The sequence below is a fragment of the Asparagus officinalis genome, chromosome 7 (genome assembly GCF_001876935.1).
Source record: "Asparagus officinalis chromosome 7, Aspof.V1, whole genome shotgun sequence".
Taxonomy (NCBI): domain Eukaryota; kingdom Viridiplantae; phylum Streptophyta; class Magnoliopsida; order Asparagales; family Asparagaceae; genus Asparagus; species Asparagus officinalis.
This window is the reverse complement of record NC_033800.1, coordinates 54,513,599-54,531,843: the sequence shown is the minus strand read 5'-3', so window position 1 is coordinate 54,531,843 and position 18,245 is coordinate 54,513,599. Positions and strand designations below refer to the sequence as shown.

The window sequence follows — 18,245 nt, the reverse complement described above, 5'->3', positions numbered from 1 at the left end:
AATTTACTTGTATGTTTAGGATATTTGATGTAGCATGCACTTGCGAGCATGTGGGATATAAGTCTTTTAAGCTTTTGGTTTAAGTTATTGTTGAACTGCGAACAATCAATGTGGTTGGCATTGTCATTGACAATCTGAGATAGGGGGAGATGATATCATTTCTATCTCTAATATATACTATAGACCATGCTGAGGCAACTGCATGGGGGTGTGTCTAAAGCCTCTTCCACTTTCCTTGTTCTCGAGCAACTAATTTTCATCCAAAGTTTTAGCACGGACTCAGAATTGTCATCTCCGTCACACTCTTCACACACACACACGCACAAAAGGAAAACAAAGGAAAAAAGAAAAGACAGCTTAAATGCATAATAAAAGTTACAAATTTGGAAAAGCTTTTCGGACACCTGAGGAGATTTGATCCTTGATATGTATGGTTAGCAGAGAAATTCATGACTGTCAGCTATGGTTATGGTTATAATTTAGCACTCTAGTTTTTCATTCTTATATTTCATGGACATTTCTTCATAGTTTGTGACTGCAGTCCTTAAACAAATTTATTGTTCTTTAGTTATATACAGGTAACTGTGAACTTATTAGCTTCTGATATATTTCTCCTAACTGCCCTTTTTTTTAGTACAGATATGAATGCCCTTTTCAATCGGTCCTGTATGAATTATGAGGGGAAGGTATGTTAGAACTGTAACTTTTATACTTACTGTTCTTTTATTGATTTTACGATTTTCTTAACAGGTGAAATTGGTGAATGAGTATAAAGGTGTCCTTCCTAAAGTGCTACTTCAAGTGAAGCAGGTGCATTCTTTGTTCAGTTTTGTTTCTAGTAAACAGTATGAAAATGAAATTTATTTCAATCTAATCTATTTATGTAGCTAAATACTTTAAGGTAACATGTTCATTAATCCTGGTAGTTCCTGTTTAGGGGGAAATGTTCTCCAGAAAATATGTACGGGCTTTTTGGTAGTGGGTTGCATAGTGATGTCTCTTAGCTTTGATAACTCCTTAGTGTTTATAAACTAAATACTACCTTTAGGCATCTATTGTTTGTTTTTTTGTTTTTTTTGTTTTTGTTTTTTGTTCAGCCATGCATGCTTTTCCAATTAAAGGGCATAAATTCTCTTTGTTATAGGTTATAAGTGTTCTTTGTATTACATTCTAAACAGGTGTATCAGCGTTTTGATGCTTCTTCAATTGTTGATGTTGATGATGCACGTCTTGATTACTTTTCTAGTAAGGTCAGGTTTCTCTATTTGCTCCTCGTTTATTGCTAATTCTAGATCATCGAATTTTGAATTAATTCATGTCTTCTAACATTTTTATAAACTAATTTTTCATTTTGTTGTCATCCATAAATTTTTATATCTTTCTTTAGTTTAGTTAATACCAGATTGGAACTAAGAAATGCTTATTTTCTTGGTTATTAAGCATTATTAACTTTTGTAAATGTAAATGAGTCGAATAAAAACTCAAACACAACCAGACTGCTATGTGGATGCAGATCCTTAATTGGCAGACTGTCATACTCTGGTTGGGTTGGATTATCTTGGGTTGAAAGTTGCAATCCAAAAACTTTTTTGGCAGGTCCAGGCAACTTTACCTAATCCAAAATCATAAATTGTAATGCATATTATAATCTTGCCATTTAACCCAAGATTCTTGATCAGAGATTCTACCTGTTTTTTGTTTAATCCAGTCAAACCAGAATTAGAAGTTGTAGACTTGGAACAAATATGATGATGTAGTAGACCAAGTTCAGCTTTGAGTTATTATCATTCAACATCTGCCTTTCTTCCCTGCCCAAACAATGAAGCCTCTCTTCTTCACAAATGATACTTTGTGTGTAGCTCCATTTTCGCAACTTCTATCTTTTTAAACTTCTACAGGATCCTAGCAGTCTTAAGATTTATTGATAATAAGTTACAGAATCCGAGATGGATATAGAGCTCACCTCGTTGCGAGAATCCTGGAAGTAATACTCAATATCATAAATGGCGAAGAGATACAGAAATGCAAAATATCACTTTATAACATCTTATCATAGAAGAGCTTTTATAATTGTTTGAGTCCTACACTGACTGAAATTCATTGTAACAAATGATGAGAGTATCGCATAAGACTCAGTGAAACACTTCGGTACTTGGAAACTTCACGACAATATAACAAAAGAAAGAAAGAAAGAAATTGAGGAAGAAGAGAAGAAAAGAGGGTAAAGAGCCCACCTGGATGGGTCAATGCTTAGATTTTGTGGGCACCTAATGTCCGGTCATTGTCGGTATACTACTCAGGATTTTACTTGGATTGTTCGGTTTAGACTTTAGTGCACAATTTCTCTGTACAATTTGTCATAGAAAACCCGACTTTATAAATACAAATATTGACGGGTAGATTACAGTAAAGCCTTTGCATCTATACCTCGTTTCTCAATAAGTCCTTACTTTTCTAACAAAAACCCATAAATCTATTCTCAGTTATGAAAATTGCTAGTCTTTAACATATTTGGGGTAGATTTTAAGTGCAAGTGGCGATTTAAATTTTAAATTTCACAAATGCCCTTCATCTTTGTTAGTGAATATATTATGAAGATCTATGATTTTATAATTATATTAAGGGTTGTTTGTTTGGCTAAAAAAAGAAGGAAATCAAAGAATAGAAAACATATTTCTAAGAAAACTTGTTTTGAGGTTGTTTGGTTAGCTAAAAAAAGAAGGAAATCAAAGAATAGGAGATGAGATGAGATGGGATGAGTTGTCACCATATTATTGGATGATGTGGGTGAGTTTTTAAGAAAACTTGTTTTGAGGTTGTTTGGTTGGCTAAAAAAAAAGGAAATGAATTATAAGAAACATATTTCCTATAATAGGTTCTTTTCTTGTGTTTGGTTCATTCTTAAAAATAAAAAATAGATGAGATGAGTTGTTATTATATTATTGGATGATGTGACCCATACTTAAGGAAATTAATTTTCTTGTTTTTTTGGAAGAAATGGATGGAAATAAAATTTTAATGAGATGAGATGAGTTGTTACCATATTATTGGATGATGTGGGTGATTTTTAAAAATGAGATGAGATGGAGATGAGATGAGTTGGATGATGTGACTCATTTCTTATGTTTGGTTTATTTTTAGGAGATGATATGAGATGAGTTGTTGGATGAAAATAATATTTTGTTGGATGTGGGTGAGTTTTAGAGATGGAAATGGATGAAAATAATATTTTATTGATTTTCATGTACCCATTTCCTTTTCTTGGTTTTTAGGAAACTAACCAAACAGCCCCTAAGAATATGTGGTTGAACGATATTAGAGATGTGATTTAGAGAATAAAGGAATATGCTAAGAATATGTTTAGCAAGGTTTTAAATATCGGTTATCGGGAATTTATCGGACGACCAAAATTCTTATCGGATAGCGGAAATCGGGGATATATCGGGGATAAGTAGTATTTATCGGAGTGATATACTAGATGGTGTATATATATAATATAATAACTAAAAAATGTAATCTAACCATGCTTAATGAAATATAAACATACCAAAATGTAAATCATCATGTTTAGAATCACTAACCAATTGTAGAAAGCAAAACTTGCATCTTGACCGCACGATGAAACCATTCGATTGCATAGCCTTACTTATCGGCCGATAATCCCGATAAAAAAACCTTACTTATCGGCCGATAAGTACCGATAACGCCGATAACTCCCCGATAACTTGCCAAAAACGATAACCGATTAAAAATCTAAGTTATCCTATCGGAGAGCTCCCAAATCCGATAACTCGGCCGATAATATCGGTTATCGGCCGATATTTAAAACAGTGATGTTTAGTATATTTCTAATAATATGTAACATGTGTTTATTTTCTCCTAATATAAATATAAGAGATCAACAAAGCTCTAGATAGAGTCTATGTTTTCGTCAGAATTATTTTTAACATGGTGTTAGAGTCATGTAAACTCGAGCCTCCACAAAACTCTAGATCTTTACAAACCCTAGCCACCCAATCTCTCACCATCTCTCTCTACCTTACGAGACCTCCCTTCTTTCCTTTGCCCATTTACTGTGTCGTGGATTCTTGTTCATCCTATTTTCGATGGCCTTGTGGATGATCAGAATTGCATTATTAATAATAGTAGTCATTCTTGATGTATATATTGTTGTCACTGCCCGTGTTGCCTCGATTTCACTTCATTAACCTCCTACTCAACTCGTGAACACCACTACCACCGCCGTTTGTATTCTGGAAACCTTGACAATAGATAAAGAGTTTGTTTGGTTATCTGTTAAGAGAATTGTTTGTTTGGTTGATTCGTGAAGAGAATCATTAGTTTGGTGGATTTATGAGAAGGATCATTTGTTTGTTGCATCCTTGAGAGGATCATTTGTTTGGCAGATCCCTAAAGAAAGATCATTTGTTTGATCCTCAGGAAGATTATTTGTTTGGTGGATCTTTAAGGAGGATCATTTGTTTGATTGATCCCTAGAGAGAATCGTTTGCTTGGTGGATCTCTGGTGAGGATCGTTTGCTTGGTAGTTCCCTAGAGAGAATCGTTTCGTTTGGTCGATCTGTGAAGAAAAGATCGAGGTATCACATTTAGTGATTTTGGTTGAGGTTGTTCGTGGTGGAAGTCATTTAAGTAGAAGACTAGAAGATGAAGACAACTACGATGAGAAAGGTGACACAGAAGATTTTAGCCTTTTAAGTCATGTAACAAATTGGAGTGAGTACATCTTGTAACAAGCTGGACATGTATATCATACATGCTCTAGCTTGAGGGGGAGTTCTAAGGAATATATTATGGAGATATATGATGTTATAATTATATTAGGAATATGTGACTGAGAGATGTTAATGATATGATTGAGAGAATAAATGAATATGCTAAAAATATGTTTAGCATATTCCTAATAATATGTAACATGTGTTTATTTGCTCTTAGCATAAATACAAGAGATCAATGGAGCTCTAGATGGAGTCTCTGGTTTCCTCGGAATTAATTTCAACAATCTTCTACATCTTCTTCATTCCTAGGTTATAAAAAGTCCAATTCTATCCTTAGCTTCTATATACAAGAGTAAACCCATTTCCATGTTCATCTCCTTTTCCCGTACTCCAAAAACATTAAACGCACTTTTCCAAGACAGCCTTTTATTAAACTTTGACGCTTTGGTAAAATCTATATTTTTAGTTTATGTTTTGATGGTGGAAAATGCACTTTCTGATCACGACATTTGTTAATATTACTTCAGATATGGAGGAGGCAAAGGAGATGGCGAAGTGGCTTTACTCTTTGATAAAGAAGATGGAGAAGAATATAGAGTTAGGTTTTATGAACTAGAAACAAAGAAGAAACGAAAGACAGAAGGGTTTTTTTTTCTCCAAATTTAAGTTCACGTACATTTAAAATGTACCACAGGTCAATTTCATAGCTGGGGATAGATTAGGTTTTCTCCTTTCCCGAATTTAACAACATAGAGAGTTTCTCGGAAAAACAAGCTATACATGTAGGGGGTTTATTATAATTTGCTCAATATTGAAAGCTCTATCAGGTTTCTGATTGAAATTTTTATGTTAAATTATATTGCATCCTCTCAGTTTGGGTTTAATAACTTCTATTGCATTTGTACCAAACTTTCAACTTATTAGGGAAGCTTGATTAAAAGTAAATCTAATTTGAAATTAATGCATATCAACTATCTTTTCCTAAACCAAATCTACTGTTCATGTCAACAGAAAATCAAGGTATTAGAATATCTTCTGAAAGAGGTGGGTTCACACATTTTGCATTGTAATTTTACTATCCGATCCAGAACCCTTAGATTGCTAGGAAAACATCAATAGGATGAGATAATGGACTTATCCCCTAGCCCTTAGTTGCTGACGTACAAGTTTGATGGCACTTAAGCATTCTTCTCCACTTTTCACATTTTTTAGATTATAATTAATAATGGAAAAGTGCTGAAAAGTCAAATAGTTAAGTCCAGGTAAAATATTAGCTGCCACTTCTCCCACTCAACCCTAATTTCCACCAAATCAATGGACTACTACATTGTCCTTTTAAAAAAAAAAAAAAAAAAAATTTTTTTTAAGCATAAGGATTATCAGAAACCCCCTCTTTAACTTTCAGATTTTGTCACAAACCTCCTTTAACTTTTAGATTTTACCAAAAAAACCCCTAAAAGTAGGGGGTTTTCTTATAAGAACTCAAAGTTGATAACCCCTACACCTTACGAAGAAGGTGGGGGTTCTGATTTTTTCAAAGTTATGGGGGATTATCAGATAATCATCCAAAGTTAAGGGGGGTTTACTGACATTTACCCATTATACAAACTAGCATTGTGTTTTTATTCATATTTTTTATTCTGATACTTATTAATAACTGTAAAATTCATGTTGTCCAGGTGTTTCCTAAAATAAAGGATTCAGCGGAGGTATGTTTTCGCCTTATTATTATTATTGTTTTTGTTTTTTTGATAGTCATAGCTCTCCGGAGTAAAGAAATATATTATTTTTTTCCACAATTCCTTGTGTTTAGTTGATATCCTGTGGTCATATTTTGGTTCTTCATGAATTTATAAGCTTAAAATATATTAATCTTTAAATTATTTATTAGATGATATCCATACCGACGTGGATGCATATACACAACGTAGTATGGAAGACATTGCTATTGTTCAAACTTGGAATATATTTACCAAGCAGAATATCTGTACATCTGATGGTGTAAGTTTGTCACTTACAAACCATGAGTACATCCATCTGTCTAATAGTCAAATTTTTTATATTGATTTCTATTTGTGATCATGTTTGTGCGACATTTTTTGTCCTGTGTAACATTTTATTATTTTATTTTCAGGGAGGCATCATGTTATTTGTCAGTTCCTATTTTGAATACGTGAGAGTTCGGAATTTCTTAACATCTCAGAATGCTTCCTTCTGCTTATTTGGAGAGTAAGCTTTTTTCTCCTTGCCGTCTCTAGTCTAAATCCTTTACTTATGAACTTATTCACAAACATAATGTTAGGGGAAAAAATGCATGACAAACTATATTTTCTTAATTTTCTGGTCAAAGCATTGCGTGCTGATCACAGCTATCTTATCACCTTGCATTTTCTTTTTTTTTATATTTATTCATCTTTCTTTCGTCATTGTAGTTATGCAGAGCCACGTGATATATCTCGTGCACGTGTGTGGTTTTTTGAGGGCAAGCGGAAGATCATACTTTACACCGAAAGAGCTCATTTTTATCGTAGATACAAGGTCAAGTGATGCTTATGCATATTGCTTTATATCTTCAAATAAAATTTGTGAATGTACAAATTTATCTTCTCTCAAATAATACTTGCTATTATTGAGTATTTTTTAACTTTTAAGAATTTGGCATGGAACTTGGCCGAACTTCATCTAGTTCCTTTGTGCTCATAGTAGCTTCATTGTGCTCTATAACTCTGTGCAGATTCGTGGAATAAATAATTTATTTATCTACTCTCTACCTGAAAGAAAAGAATTCTACCCTGAGGTTATAAACTCGTTCAACAACCATATATCATTTTCTTTTATACGGTGCCCACAAGTCATCCCTGATTGTTTTTGTGCATGTGCTTTCAGATAATTAATATGCTAGAAGGATCAAACAACTTGACGTGCAATGTGCTCTTTTCACGCTTTGATCATCTTCGGGTATGTTACACTTGTCACATATTTCTCTTATTGTACATGTACATATCTTTTCAATCTTATGGAACACCTCAAGTATCTTAATCTTCCTTCTTTGGGTTTATATCCTGCTTAGAAATGACAGTTGGGCATTTATTTTGAGAGTCACATATGTTACAACCTTACATTAATTAGAAAAGGTGTTTCTGGGTTTACATATCAGTATGTGTTCCTAGTAATAGCCAGTTAACAGGTATATTTGGTTTTTCAGATTCTTTATTTTTAAAGAATCAATATTTTTTCTATTCGATCTTGATCACGTGGCAGTTGACTGAAAACAAGCTCATTTGGTTTGGTTGGGTTTGGTTTGTTGATGAAAGTGTATTTAGAGCTTCTCATAAAATTGAAGTTGCTGTCCATCGAACCAGTTGAAAGGACCAACAATTTATGAGCAACATTTTGCACACCACGTATACGTTTTGTAAAAATGACCCAATAATGCAATTGTTGAGAAGCTATAAAGAAAAAGAATGCTTCGCGAGATAAGAAGTAGAGATCGAAATATACTTGATGTCCTATCCTTTATGAGGGTATGAATCAGGCATGGATTTTATGTGTTTGTGGGTAAATTTGAGTTGGATCTTGTGCTCAACCTTTATCTTAATGTATATAGATTGCCATGTCTAATGGTCAACTTGAAGTAGGTAAAAAAATTTACATTGTTCATGATCTTAGACTTGATTACAATGAAATATATAATGAATTTTTAGACTTTTCACTAAATTGCCTTAAGTTGCCCATACTATAAGTAACTTCTAACTACTTTTCTTTCTACAAATAATTTTCAAATTTCCGTTAGAGGGTATAAACTTACAGGTTTACTCTTGCAAGCTTTGCAAAAAAGAAGAAAAAGAGAACTGCACTCGCGGAATCTAAAGAAGGATTTTCCCATAGAAGTCCATCTTTCTTTACCATCTAGTACGTATCTTCGCCACCCACGAGAGTGGTGATAAAAACATAATTAATGGATCAAGGAGGAGGACTATAATTAGGCCTTAGAGAACTTGGCTAGAAGGAAAAAAGAAAAGATATGATAGTTGTTCATTTGACAGAGGAGATGGTGACAAATGGAACTAAAACGAAGTATAGGATTGAGGAACCCAAAAGTTTGAGATAACAGCTGTCGTTGTTATGTATTTATATACATTGAGTTGTTCAAAATTAGCACACTAATACCCTCTGTTATGCAAACTTGGAAATTTCTATCTGAAAGTTCCTACATAACATTTATATGTAAATTTTAGAGCTTTTTAACCATTAATATTTATTAAATTACTATAAATCTACGCAAATTCTAATTGAAATGTATCCTAATTCTATGTTTAAAATAGAATTTGGAAAGTTTTAACAATGAATTTAACAAACTTAATAGATAAAGTTATAAAATTAGCATATGAATGTTATATAGGAACTTTCGGACAAAAATTTTCACGTATTGAAAATAGAGGGTATTAACATGCCAATTTTGAACAACCTAGGGTATATAAATACTATGAAATACTAGTGAGGATATTTAAGCTCTAAGGGAAGGAAACTATAAGGTACGTAAGTGCTATTTAGCCTGGAATTAAGTTTCTTTCGTTTTCTTCTTCGTTTTCCTCCCAAAAGTTCGATAAAATTGTTTATAGTCACATATAATAAAGAAAGATCACAGTACTAATTTGGAGGATAAAACACAAAGTTCATTCTAACATATTGTGATTTATCTACTTGCTATGAGATCAAATCAGTCTTTCTTCGTCGGTTATCCTCAATGCTCTTTCAAGGGACACACTTTGAGTGATCATTTTTCTTAGTGTATATAACCTCGCCATATTGATCCATCAAATATTTAGCGCCAATGATGAATGTTTACAGCTGGAGAGAGTCGTTGGGACTGGAGCTGCCAAGAGGATGGTGTCCTCTGATAAGAAGACCTTTGTTTTTGCCTGAGTCTACGAATGCAATCGAGTTCAAAGGTGGCAGTTTCTGCAAGATGGACGCACCACGTTTAGCGTTCTATTTATGTTTTTTATTTTCATTTTTTCCCAGATGTGGGGAAATATGTTATCCCCACCTAATTATTACTTTTTCAATTGTGGGTAATTGCCCTTGTTGGTTGTGTAACAACAGATTTTCATGACTTCGGATAGTGCTAAATATCAATTGTGGGTAATTGCCCTTGTTGGTTGTGTAACAACAGATTTTCATGACTTCGGATAGTGCTAAATATCCGGCTCCATGTTAATCTGCAGTTTTGGTTGTAACAACAGATTTTCATGACTTCGGATAGTGCTAAATATCCGGCTCCATGTTAATCTGCAGTTTTGGTTGCAACTCTGTGTTTTATTCTTTGAAGGGGTCATTACATAGTGTGATTGCATGGAAGACTTGTAGCAGTTAGCGGTCTAGTTTTTATTCCGTGAAAATGGAGGTCTAAATTATTGTAGAAACAAGAGTTGAGAGGTTAAGCCTTTTTAATCCGTTGAACTTGCATGTAATCAGTTCCAAAAAGGATAAATTTTATATTTATGCTCTTTATGTCCTTCAACATTATAAGGGCTCAACAGTCGGCAACGAACTCTCCGAAATAACACTTTCTGGATACGAGCGCTTTTCTTGGATTTTTTTTGTTGTTTTTTTTGTGTTGTGGTACTACTTGTTGTGCGCGGCGGAAGCTTTCTTGAGCAACACGAACAATAACTCGAACTAAACTACAACTAATACGTAAACACAACTATAGCAAGAACAAACAATATACGTGGTTTGGCAAGTTGCTTACATCCACGGGGCAAGGAGGGGGTTCTTACTATTAGAAATTAGAGAATACAAGTAGAGTTATAAATCTTTCAGATCAAACCCTAAAACAAAGCTCTTAATCTCTCACAACTCTTCCACAATTGGATGCAACAATTCTCTGATAAAGAGTGCTCAAATTTGTCCTTACCTTGACCCTAAACAATCAGGTTTTGAGTTATATACAACTCAGAAACGAAATGGGTCAAAATCCAAAAAGCCCAGCCCAAACAGACTGCGGTCGATCGCGCAGGTTCGCGGTCGACTGAAACACAAACCCGAGGCTAAAATCACTTACAGTCATCCGTGGTCGACCGCCATCAACTCCGAATCCCAGTAGGCTTCGTGCACGTTGGCGGTCGACCGCCAGACTTTTTGGCTGATTTTTTTGCTGTTTCCTGTAATTCTTCAATTCTCCACCTCGGCGAATGTTTCCACCAAAACTGAGCCGACACCAAATCATCCAATAGTCCCTCAACAAGTCAGTGAACCAATCTAGAGCTGAAATGCGATCCCCCCCTCCGAATCAACTGATCAAACCGGTTGCATCTGAAAGACTGCCTACGTATCCTCTTGCCCAAGGAATCAAGCCGAACGTAGTTCACCCAAATGGCCTTCAAAGGTCTCAGCACTGAAGGATGTTCAAAAGCTTCAAACAATGACAAAATTTTACTCCTGAAACAACTTTGGTCAACATATCTGCAGGGTTGTCATTCGTGTGGACCTTCTCTAATATGACGTCTCCATCATCCAACACGTCACGTAAAAGTGGAATCTGACATCTATGTGCTTCGTGCGCGCACGATAAACCTGGTTCTTCGCCAAATAGATAGCCGACATGCTATCACAATATACCCGAATAGTCTCCTAAGCGATCCTCAAGTCCTCCAATAATCCACGCAACCATAAAGTCTCCTTAATAGCTTCAGTAATTGCCATATACTCTGCCTCTGTAGTAGAGAGAACCACTGTGGACTGAAGCGTGCATCGCCAACATACAGGTGCACCTGCCAATGTAAAAACATAACCTAAAGTAGATCGACGCTTGTCAAGATCTCCAGCATAATCTGAATCCACATATCCAATACAATCTTGCCCATTCTTCTCATCCTTCTGGAATACTAAACCAACATCCACGGTGCCTCGAACATACCGTAGAATCCACTTCACGGCCTCCCAATGATCCTTCCCGGGGTCGTGCATGTATCTCGATACCATGCTCACGGCCTGTGATAAATCTGACCTCGTACACACCATCGCATACATCAAGCTACCTATTGCACTGGCATATGGGACCTTCAATATATAATCTCTGTCCTCAACTGAAACAGGTGACATCAACGCTGAAAGCTTGAAGTGGGGAGCCAATGGTGTGCTAACTGCTTTTGCATTGCCATCAAAGCTGAATTTCTTCAACATCTTCTGCAAGTAGCTCTTCTGTGTAAGTTTCAAACTCCCTTTCACACTGTCTCTCACGATCTCCATACCCAATATCTTCTTTGCCTCTCCAAGATTCTTCATCTCAAACTCGGATGACAGCTCATCTTTCAACTTTCGAATAGCCGAAGAATTCCTGAAAGCAATAAGCATATCATGAACATATAAAAGTAAATATATGTGCTCACCATCATGTAGCTTGTGCATATAAACACATGGGTCATATGCGCTCCTCGTGTACCCTCGGCCAATCATAAAGCCGTCGAATCTCTTATACCACTGTCTTGGTGACTGCTTCAAACAATAAAGAGATTTCTTCAGCTTACAAACCAAATATTCCTTTCCTGCAGCTTTGAAACCTTGGGTTTGTGTCATGTAGATCTCCTCATCTAAATCACCGTGTAGAAAGGCTGTCTTCACATCCATCTGGATCAAATCCAAATCCAACTGTGCCACCAACGCCAATAAAATCCGTATCGACGAATGCTTCACAACGGGTGAAAATACCTCGTTGTAATCAATGCCCTCAAGCTGTGCATATCCCTTGGCAACCAATCTGGCTTTGAACCTTATGTTCCCAATAGAAGATCTCTCCTTCTTCGCATATACCCACTTGCAACCTATATCCTTCTTACCCTTAGGTAGATGTGCAAGTGTCCAAGTATCGTTCTTCTGAAGAGACCGCATCTCCTCCTCCATAGCTTCCCTCCACCTGATCGAATCGGGGCTAGACTCTGCCTCCCTGAATGTGGCTGGAACCATATCATCAACGACCTCCACTGATAATGCATATGCGACCATGACATTATTATACCTAGCTGGCCGACGAATCTCTCTCCTCGGTCTATCTGTTGTAATGGACCTCTGAACATGACCCTGTTCATGAATCCCATAATCCACTGTATCCTCTATCTGCCCAGCTGTCATCTCATCTCCTCCCAGTGTCAACTCTGTAGGAGCCTCAATGGATACATTGCTCTCTGGAGTGGGTGGAGTCACATCATCCTCCACCTGCTGCGATATCTCTCCTGTCTAGTCTCCCTCCACCTGCTGAGGGGCTCGAGGCCTCATCATGTACGCCTCGTCAAATGTGACATCTCTGCTAATAACTATCTTCTTGTCCTGTGGATCCCATAACTTGAAGCCTTTGACTCCATCTCTAAATCCCACAAAGACTGCTTTCCTCGCTTTCGGATTTAATTTACCATCACTGACATGATAATAAACTGGACACCCGAATATCCAAAGCGACTCATAGTCACTAGCCACCGAACCAAACCAACGCTCCAAATGAGTCTTCCCATCTATCACAGTGCACGACAACCTGTTCACGAGATGGCTCGCATAAACTAACGCCTCGGCCCAAAAGGATCTAGGCAATCCACTCTGCGTCATCATACACCGCACTTTCTCCAGTAAGGTACGGTTCAATCTCTCAGCCACCACGTTCTGTTGCGGTGTCTCTCGAACTGTGAAGTGTCTTCTAATCCCGTGATCCCGACAAAACTATAGAAACGGATCACTCTTGTACTTTCCACCGTTATCTGAACGTAGAGTCTTCACCTTTCTACCTGTCTGTAGCTCCACTTTATTTTTCCACTCCATAAAAATATCCAGGACCTGATATTTATACTTCATCGGGTATACCCAATTCCTCCTGGAATAGTCATCAATAAAAGTGACAAAATAGTTAGCCCCCCCAAGAGATGTGTTCTTGGAAGGACCCCAAACATCTGTGTGAATGTAATCCATAGTACATTGGGTGTTATGAACAACGGTGCTAAACTTCACTCTAGTCTTCTTCCCAAGTACACAGTGCTCACACAGCTCCATCTTGCAGGTCTTGGCACCTTTCAATAGCCCCTGTTTTGCCAATGACTGTAGGGACTTATCACCTGTGTGTCCAAGTCTCATGTGCCATAAGGTGGTAGTGTCCTCCTCTGTAGTAATAGAAACTGCCAGACCCCCTATAACTGTCTTGCCCTTCAAGTAGTATAGGTTGTTTTCCCTGACACCCCGCATCACCACCATAGAACCCTCCGTGACCTTCACTGTAGCATCCTCTAAGATCACTCGATATCCAGCTGCCTCCAAAGTCCCAAGAGAAATGATGTTCTTCGTCAACTGCGGTACGAACCTCACTTCCTTCAACTCCCTCACTACACCATCATGCATCCTAATCCGGACTGAACCAATACCACCAATAGGACATACGTGGTCATTACACATAAGCACGACATCCCTCTTTCCAGCTCCTCAAAGCTAGAAAACCACTCCCTCTTAGGGCAGATGTGATATGTAGCTTCCGAATCCATCATCCACTCCGTGGAATCCGCATAGCAAACCGACGGTAAAGCAGGGCATGAATAGCCTGAAGAATCTGAATCTGAATGCTCACCAATAGCTTTTTCAACATTCACCTCTGAAGCTTGTGCAGCTTTCCCCTTATTCTTCCCGGCTTTTTCTTTCCACTTTGGGCAGTCAATCTTCCAATATCCTTCTTCTTTACAATACCGACATTGATTCCTACCAATACTCTTATAGGCACTCCTATTCCTTGATTTTGAGCGGTTGAACTGGCGACGGTTTGGATCTCGGTCTTGAACTGCTAACGCATCTCCCGATGCCTTCTCGGAGGGTTCACCATCACTCTTCCTCAACTCATAGTTCACCAAAGCTGAGGTCACCTCCTTGTAGCTGACTGTAGTTCTTCCATTGATCATAGTGAGAACGAACGTACCATAATCATCTTCGGGTAACGAAAACAGAAGTAGCATCGCCTTGTCTTCATCCTCAACTATAATGTCCACATTGGCCATATCTGAAAGTAGCTTAGTGAAGTTATTGACATGCTCCCTGATGGAAACTGTAGGGTGAATATTTGATTTCCCGAAAACAGGGAGTGTTTGTTTGTATTTATAAGAAAGCTTATTACAAACTAACGAATCAAATGATTACAACAGAAGCAGAGGAAAATCCCTCTTTGTTTTGTGTGGGGACTTTAGGTGGCTATAGGACGCTTCGCTCGATGCTCGTGTCGAGTCTGCTTCCCTTGGACCGTTCGATCGAGGTTGCTGGAGAGCTTCAGTACGCAGTAGAAGCTCGGGGCAATAGAGTTCGATTCTGCTTAGTTCGTCGGCGATCGGAGCTCGGAGCTAAACAGTGATGTTGCAATGCAAAGATTATGCAGAGAGCTTGGTCTCAACTCTTTTCTCTAAGTTTTGCGACCTCTCCTCCAGTGTGCTGGAAGGGGCTTTTAAATGGAAGAAGGACAGCTTGACTCCTCCTTGAATTGTGGGATGTGACCACATCTTCTTCAGAGACGTCTAGCTGCTCCTCGATACCATGAATGGTCATTCCAGGGATTGTGCTTTATGTCCTGTCACCTACGATGGGAAGGCCCAATCGGGCTAGCCATACTATTCCCCTCAGTATGATGAGTTGTCGAACAGTTTCTCTTAGGCTTAATGCTAAGATTTCTGCTCTAACCCTTAGCCTTCTGAGGCGTGGGTTTTAACCGTTTAAGCCAGGTCATTCTATTGGCTTCGTTTATAATGCTATCTTTAGTGGTGAGCGAGTCGTCCAGGCGAAATTAGTCTTTGGGAGCCAAGTTTCGCGCAACTCGCGGGGTCATGCCAAGTGTTTGCAGGCGAAACCCTTCCTTTTTGAGGCGGGCCCAGATCTGACGGGAGATGAGCCACGTGTCTGCTGATAGGGCTTTGTGCTTTCCAGCTAAGGCGGCGCGGTCTCATCGGGTCGTGGCGATCGTGACTCGACAACACGATTTTCGCGTGTTTCGCCCCGCGATGCATCGTGGCCGTGGTTTTCGAACTCAACCGTCGGATGCGACCGCCAACCTCGGTTCCTTCGATATACCGAGGGTGATCTGAGCCGTCGAATTTGATCGTGGCCACATCTCTTGTCCGTTAGGGTTTTCGCCTTTCGAGGGCAATCGTGGCCACGTGGATAACTCCGCCCTTCTAAATCAGCCATTTTCCTCCATTGGGAGTTTCCGTGCCCTCAAATCTTGAAAGGAACCTCCAAGGAAAGAATTCCCGCTTCATCCTACAATGGCTCCGAAATCTAAGAGGTGCAAGGTAAGGGGTGCAGGCCCCGGACGTTACTCCGACCGTCTCCCCGCCGGCATGCCTGCCGGTGCTCTGGAGTCGCGCCCAGGTATGTTGATGGGTTCGTTTGGACGAACTTTTGTAAGTCTTAGGCGTCGGTTTTTAGGGAGATGAGTGTTACTCATTTCCCCGACTTGGGGCAAAGTTTGCCCTATTTTGCCTTTAGAGGATGAGTATTGTCCCTGCAGGAGAATCCTTCAGTGGGAAGGAGGCGAACTCCCTTTTTGTAAGGCGAGTTCGGCCCTTTCCCATTAGAGGGGAGTATAGTCTGTACGGATAGACCTCGTTCGAAATGGGTTCCCCCCTTCGATAGGCGATTTCGCCCTCCTTTGTTTGATGGGCGATTTTGCCCCTACAGCGGATTTTGTCTCGATTGACTTTTCATTTCTTGTTGCAGCGACCTTTTCTGATGAGGCTTTCCCGGAGGGTTTGGCAATTGGTCACGCCGGGGCTACGAGTTATACAACACCTTCTCGATTTCCTTCTTTGGCTCCAGTGCCCGTATTCACCGCTGATAAGCCGCATGGTCTGGTACAGAGAGTCACGGATGGTCATCACTTGACATTACGCGAGTTGACGACCAACGCGGCGCTGACAGATGAGGACAGGGCAGAGCTGCCGAAGCCTCAATTTTTGTTCGGCGACGCTATGGCCGACCCCTCCGCCCTGTTGCTCAAAGAGAGCCGGTGGTTCCACACGGTAGAGGGGGTTCATTATTACCTCTCCAGCATGTCGAGAGGGTTTTCGATCGTCGAGCTGCGGTCCTTCGCCATTCCTCGGACGATGAACTAGGATTTGACCCCTTCTCAGGACGGGGTCACTTGTGGCGTCTTTACGGGCTCTACGGCTGGGTATGGAGTGGAGAGTTCGTGCAAGCGCGTGACGGGCCTGCGCCCTGGCTTAATGTCCGCTGAACCGCCCGTGGGGGAGTCGACAGCGGTGGCGGAGACCTTCCGTCACCGCTTCTTTCGAGCTGGTGGAAGCTTTCCCCCGAAGGACTTTAGGGCCCCGGGGTGGGTCTATTCTGCACCCGGCAGCGACACGTGGTGGTCCAAGATTACCGACTATGTTCTGGCCGAAAATGCTGATCTCAAGGGCACAGAGCTGTATGTGGCCATCGAAGCCACTCGACACGGCTTGCGGATCAACGCTTCTCAGTTCCATAGTATCCTGGAACTGTATTGCGCGGAAAGCGGCACATTTTTCACCCCCAATGGTGAGCTTGGTATCACCCCTCACGAAATGTACGACGTGTCGGGGTTGCCCCTGGGAGATTTCCCTTACGAGGAGTACGTCCCCGATCAAGAGGAGATCGATAGGCTGTCGAGCCATTCCCCTTTGGCGGTTGAAACCCTGTGGGAGTTACTCTGCCACTACCACATATGCCTCAGTACCCTAGGGGCCTCGGATCACAAGGGGAAGAAGAAGAAGACCCCGGGGATCAGCCACAAGAATTGGGCTGATTACCTGTTCCCGGGGAACGATGTCAAGGGGATTCCCGCTCTCCGGTTAGGCGCGTGCGACCAGTCTGAAGTGGAGGCGAGGGCAGCTAAAGAAGGAAGCACTCTGACTCTTGACCGCGACGAGGGCGGGTTTAAGTCTGGTACGGTCTTTCACTCATTCCATCATCAGGCGAAGTTTCTCATCTCGGGGAAGGCGCTGCTCGCGGGGTACCTCATGTTATGGCTGAAGAGGTGCGTAATCCCCACTCACTCCTTTGAGGCTCTTCCTGTGGAGGTCGTGTATCCGGCGGTTTGCCTAGCTCACGGGAAGTCTTATTCCCTGGTATCGGCGACGATAGCGTGCATTCACCGGGGACTCCGTACTCTGACGGCCCAATTCTGCCGTGTGTCGGTCCTTGATGAGGGGGAAGGAGTAGTTATCAAAACTCCCAATCCTAGGGTGGGGCTACCGTACACCTACTTGATGGCGTGGTTCGTATACCACTGCGAATGTTTGATGAGCGCCCCGGCGGCGCTTCAGGGCGATAAGTTTGTCCCCTTCGTCCAGCGCTTGGAGAGGTGCTCTTGGAAATGCAAGGACATCCCTGATGCAAGGAAGACGCTCTCCCACTTCGGGCATTATAATTTTCGCCGCTTCTTCCCTTATTTCCTCGGGGGTGGGTATGGAGAGTCTCTCAGGGATGCTCCAACGGCGGATCACTACACGGTCCTCA

General features: G+C 40.1%; 1 protein-coding gene across 4 annotated transcripts in view; it reads left to right on the top strand.

Annotated features, from left to right (window-relative positions):
• The window catches only part of LOC109849593 (U3 small nucleolar RNA-associated protein 25-like), a 37,576-nt gene extending 27,709 nt beyond the window's left edge, over positions 1-9,867 (top strand). For 3 of the 4 annotated variants that reach the window (XM_020419442.1, XM_020419441.1, XM_020419443.1), the window contains 9 exons: positions 640-686; positions 751-810; positions 1,179-1,250; positions 6,416-6,445; positions 6,871-6,965; positions 7,169-7,274; positions 7,471-7,533; positions 7,623-7,694; positions 9,588-9,867. In XM_020419442.1, coding sequence (XP_020275031.1) covers positions 640-686; positions 751-810; positions 1,179-1,250; positions 6,416-6,445; positions 6,871-6,965; positions 7,169-7,274; positions 7,471-7,533; positions 7,623-7,694; positions 9,588-9,662 — 620 coding nt within the window. In that variant the 3' untranslated portion in view covers positions 9,663-9,867. Of the gene's footprint in view, positions 1-639; positions 687-750; positions 811-1,178; positions 1,251-6,415; positions 6,446-6,627; positions 6,738-6,870; positions 6,966-7,168; positions 7,275-7,470; positions 7,534-7,622; positions 7,695-9,587 lie in introns of those variants that run through there. The other variant, XR_002249175.1, reaches the window with a different exon arrangement.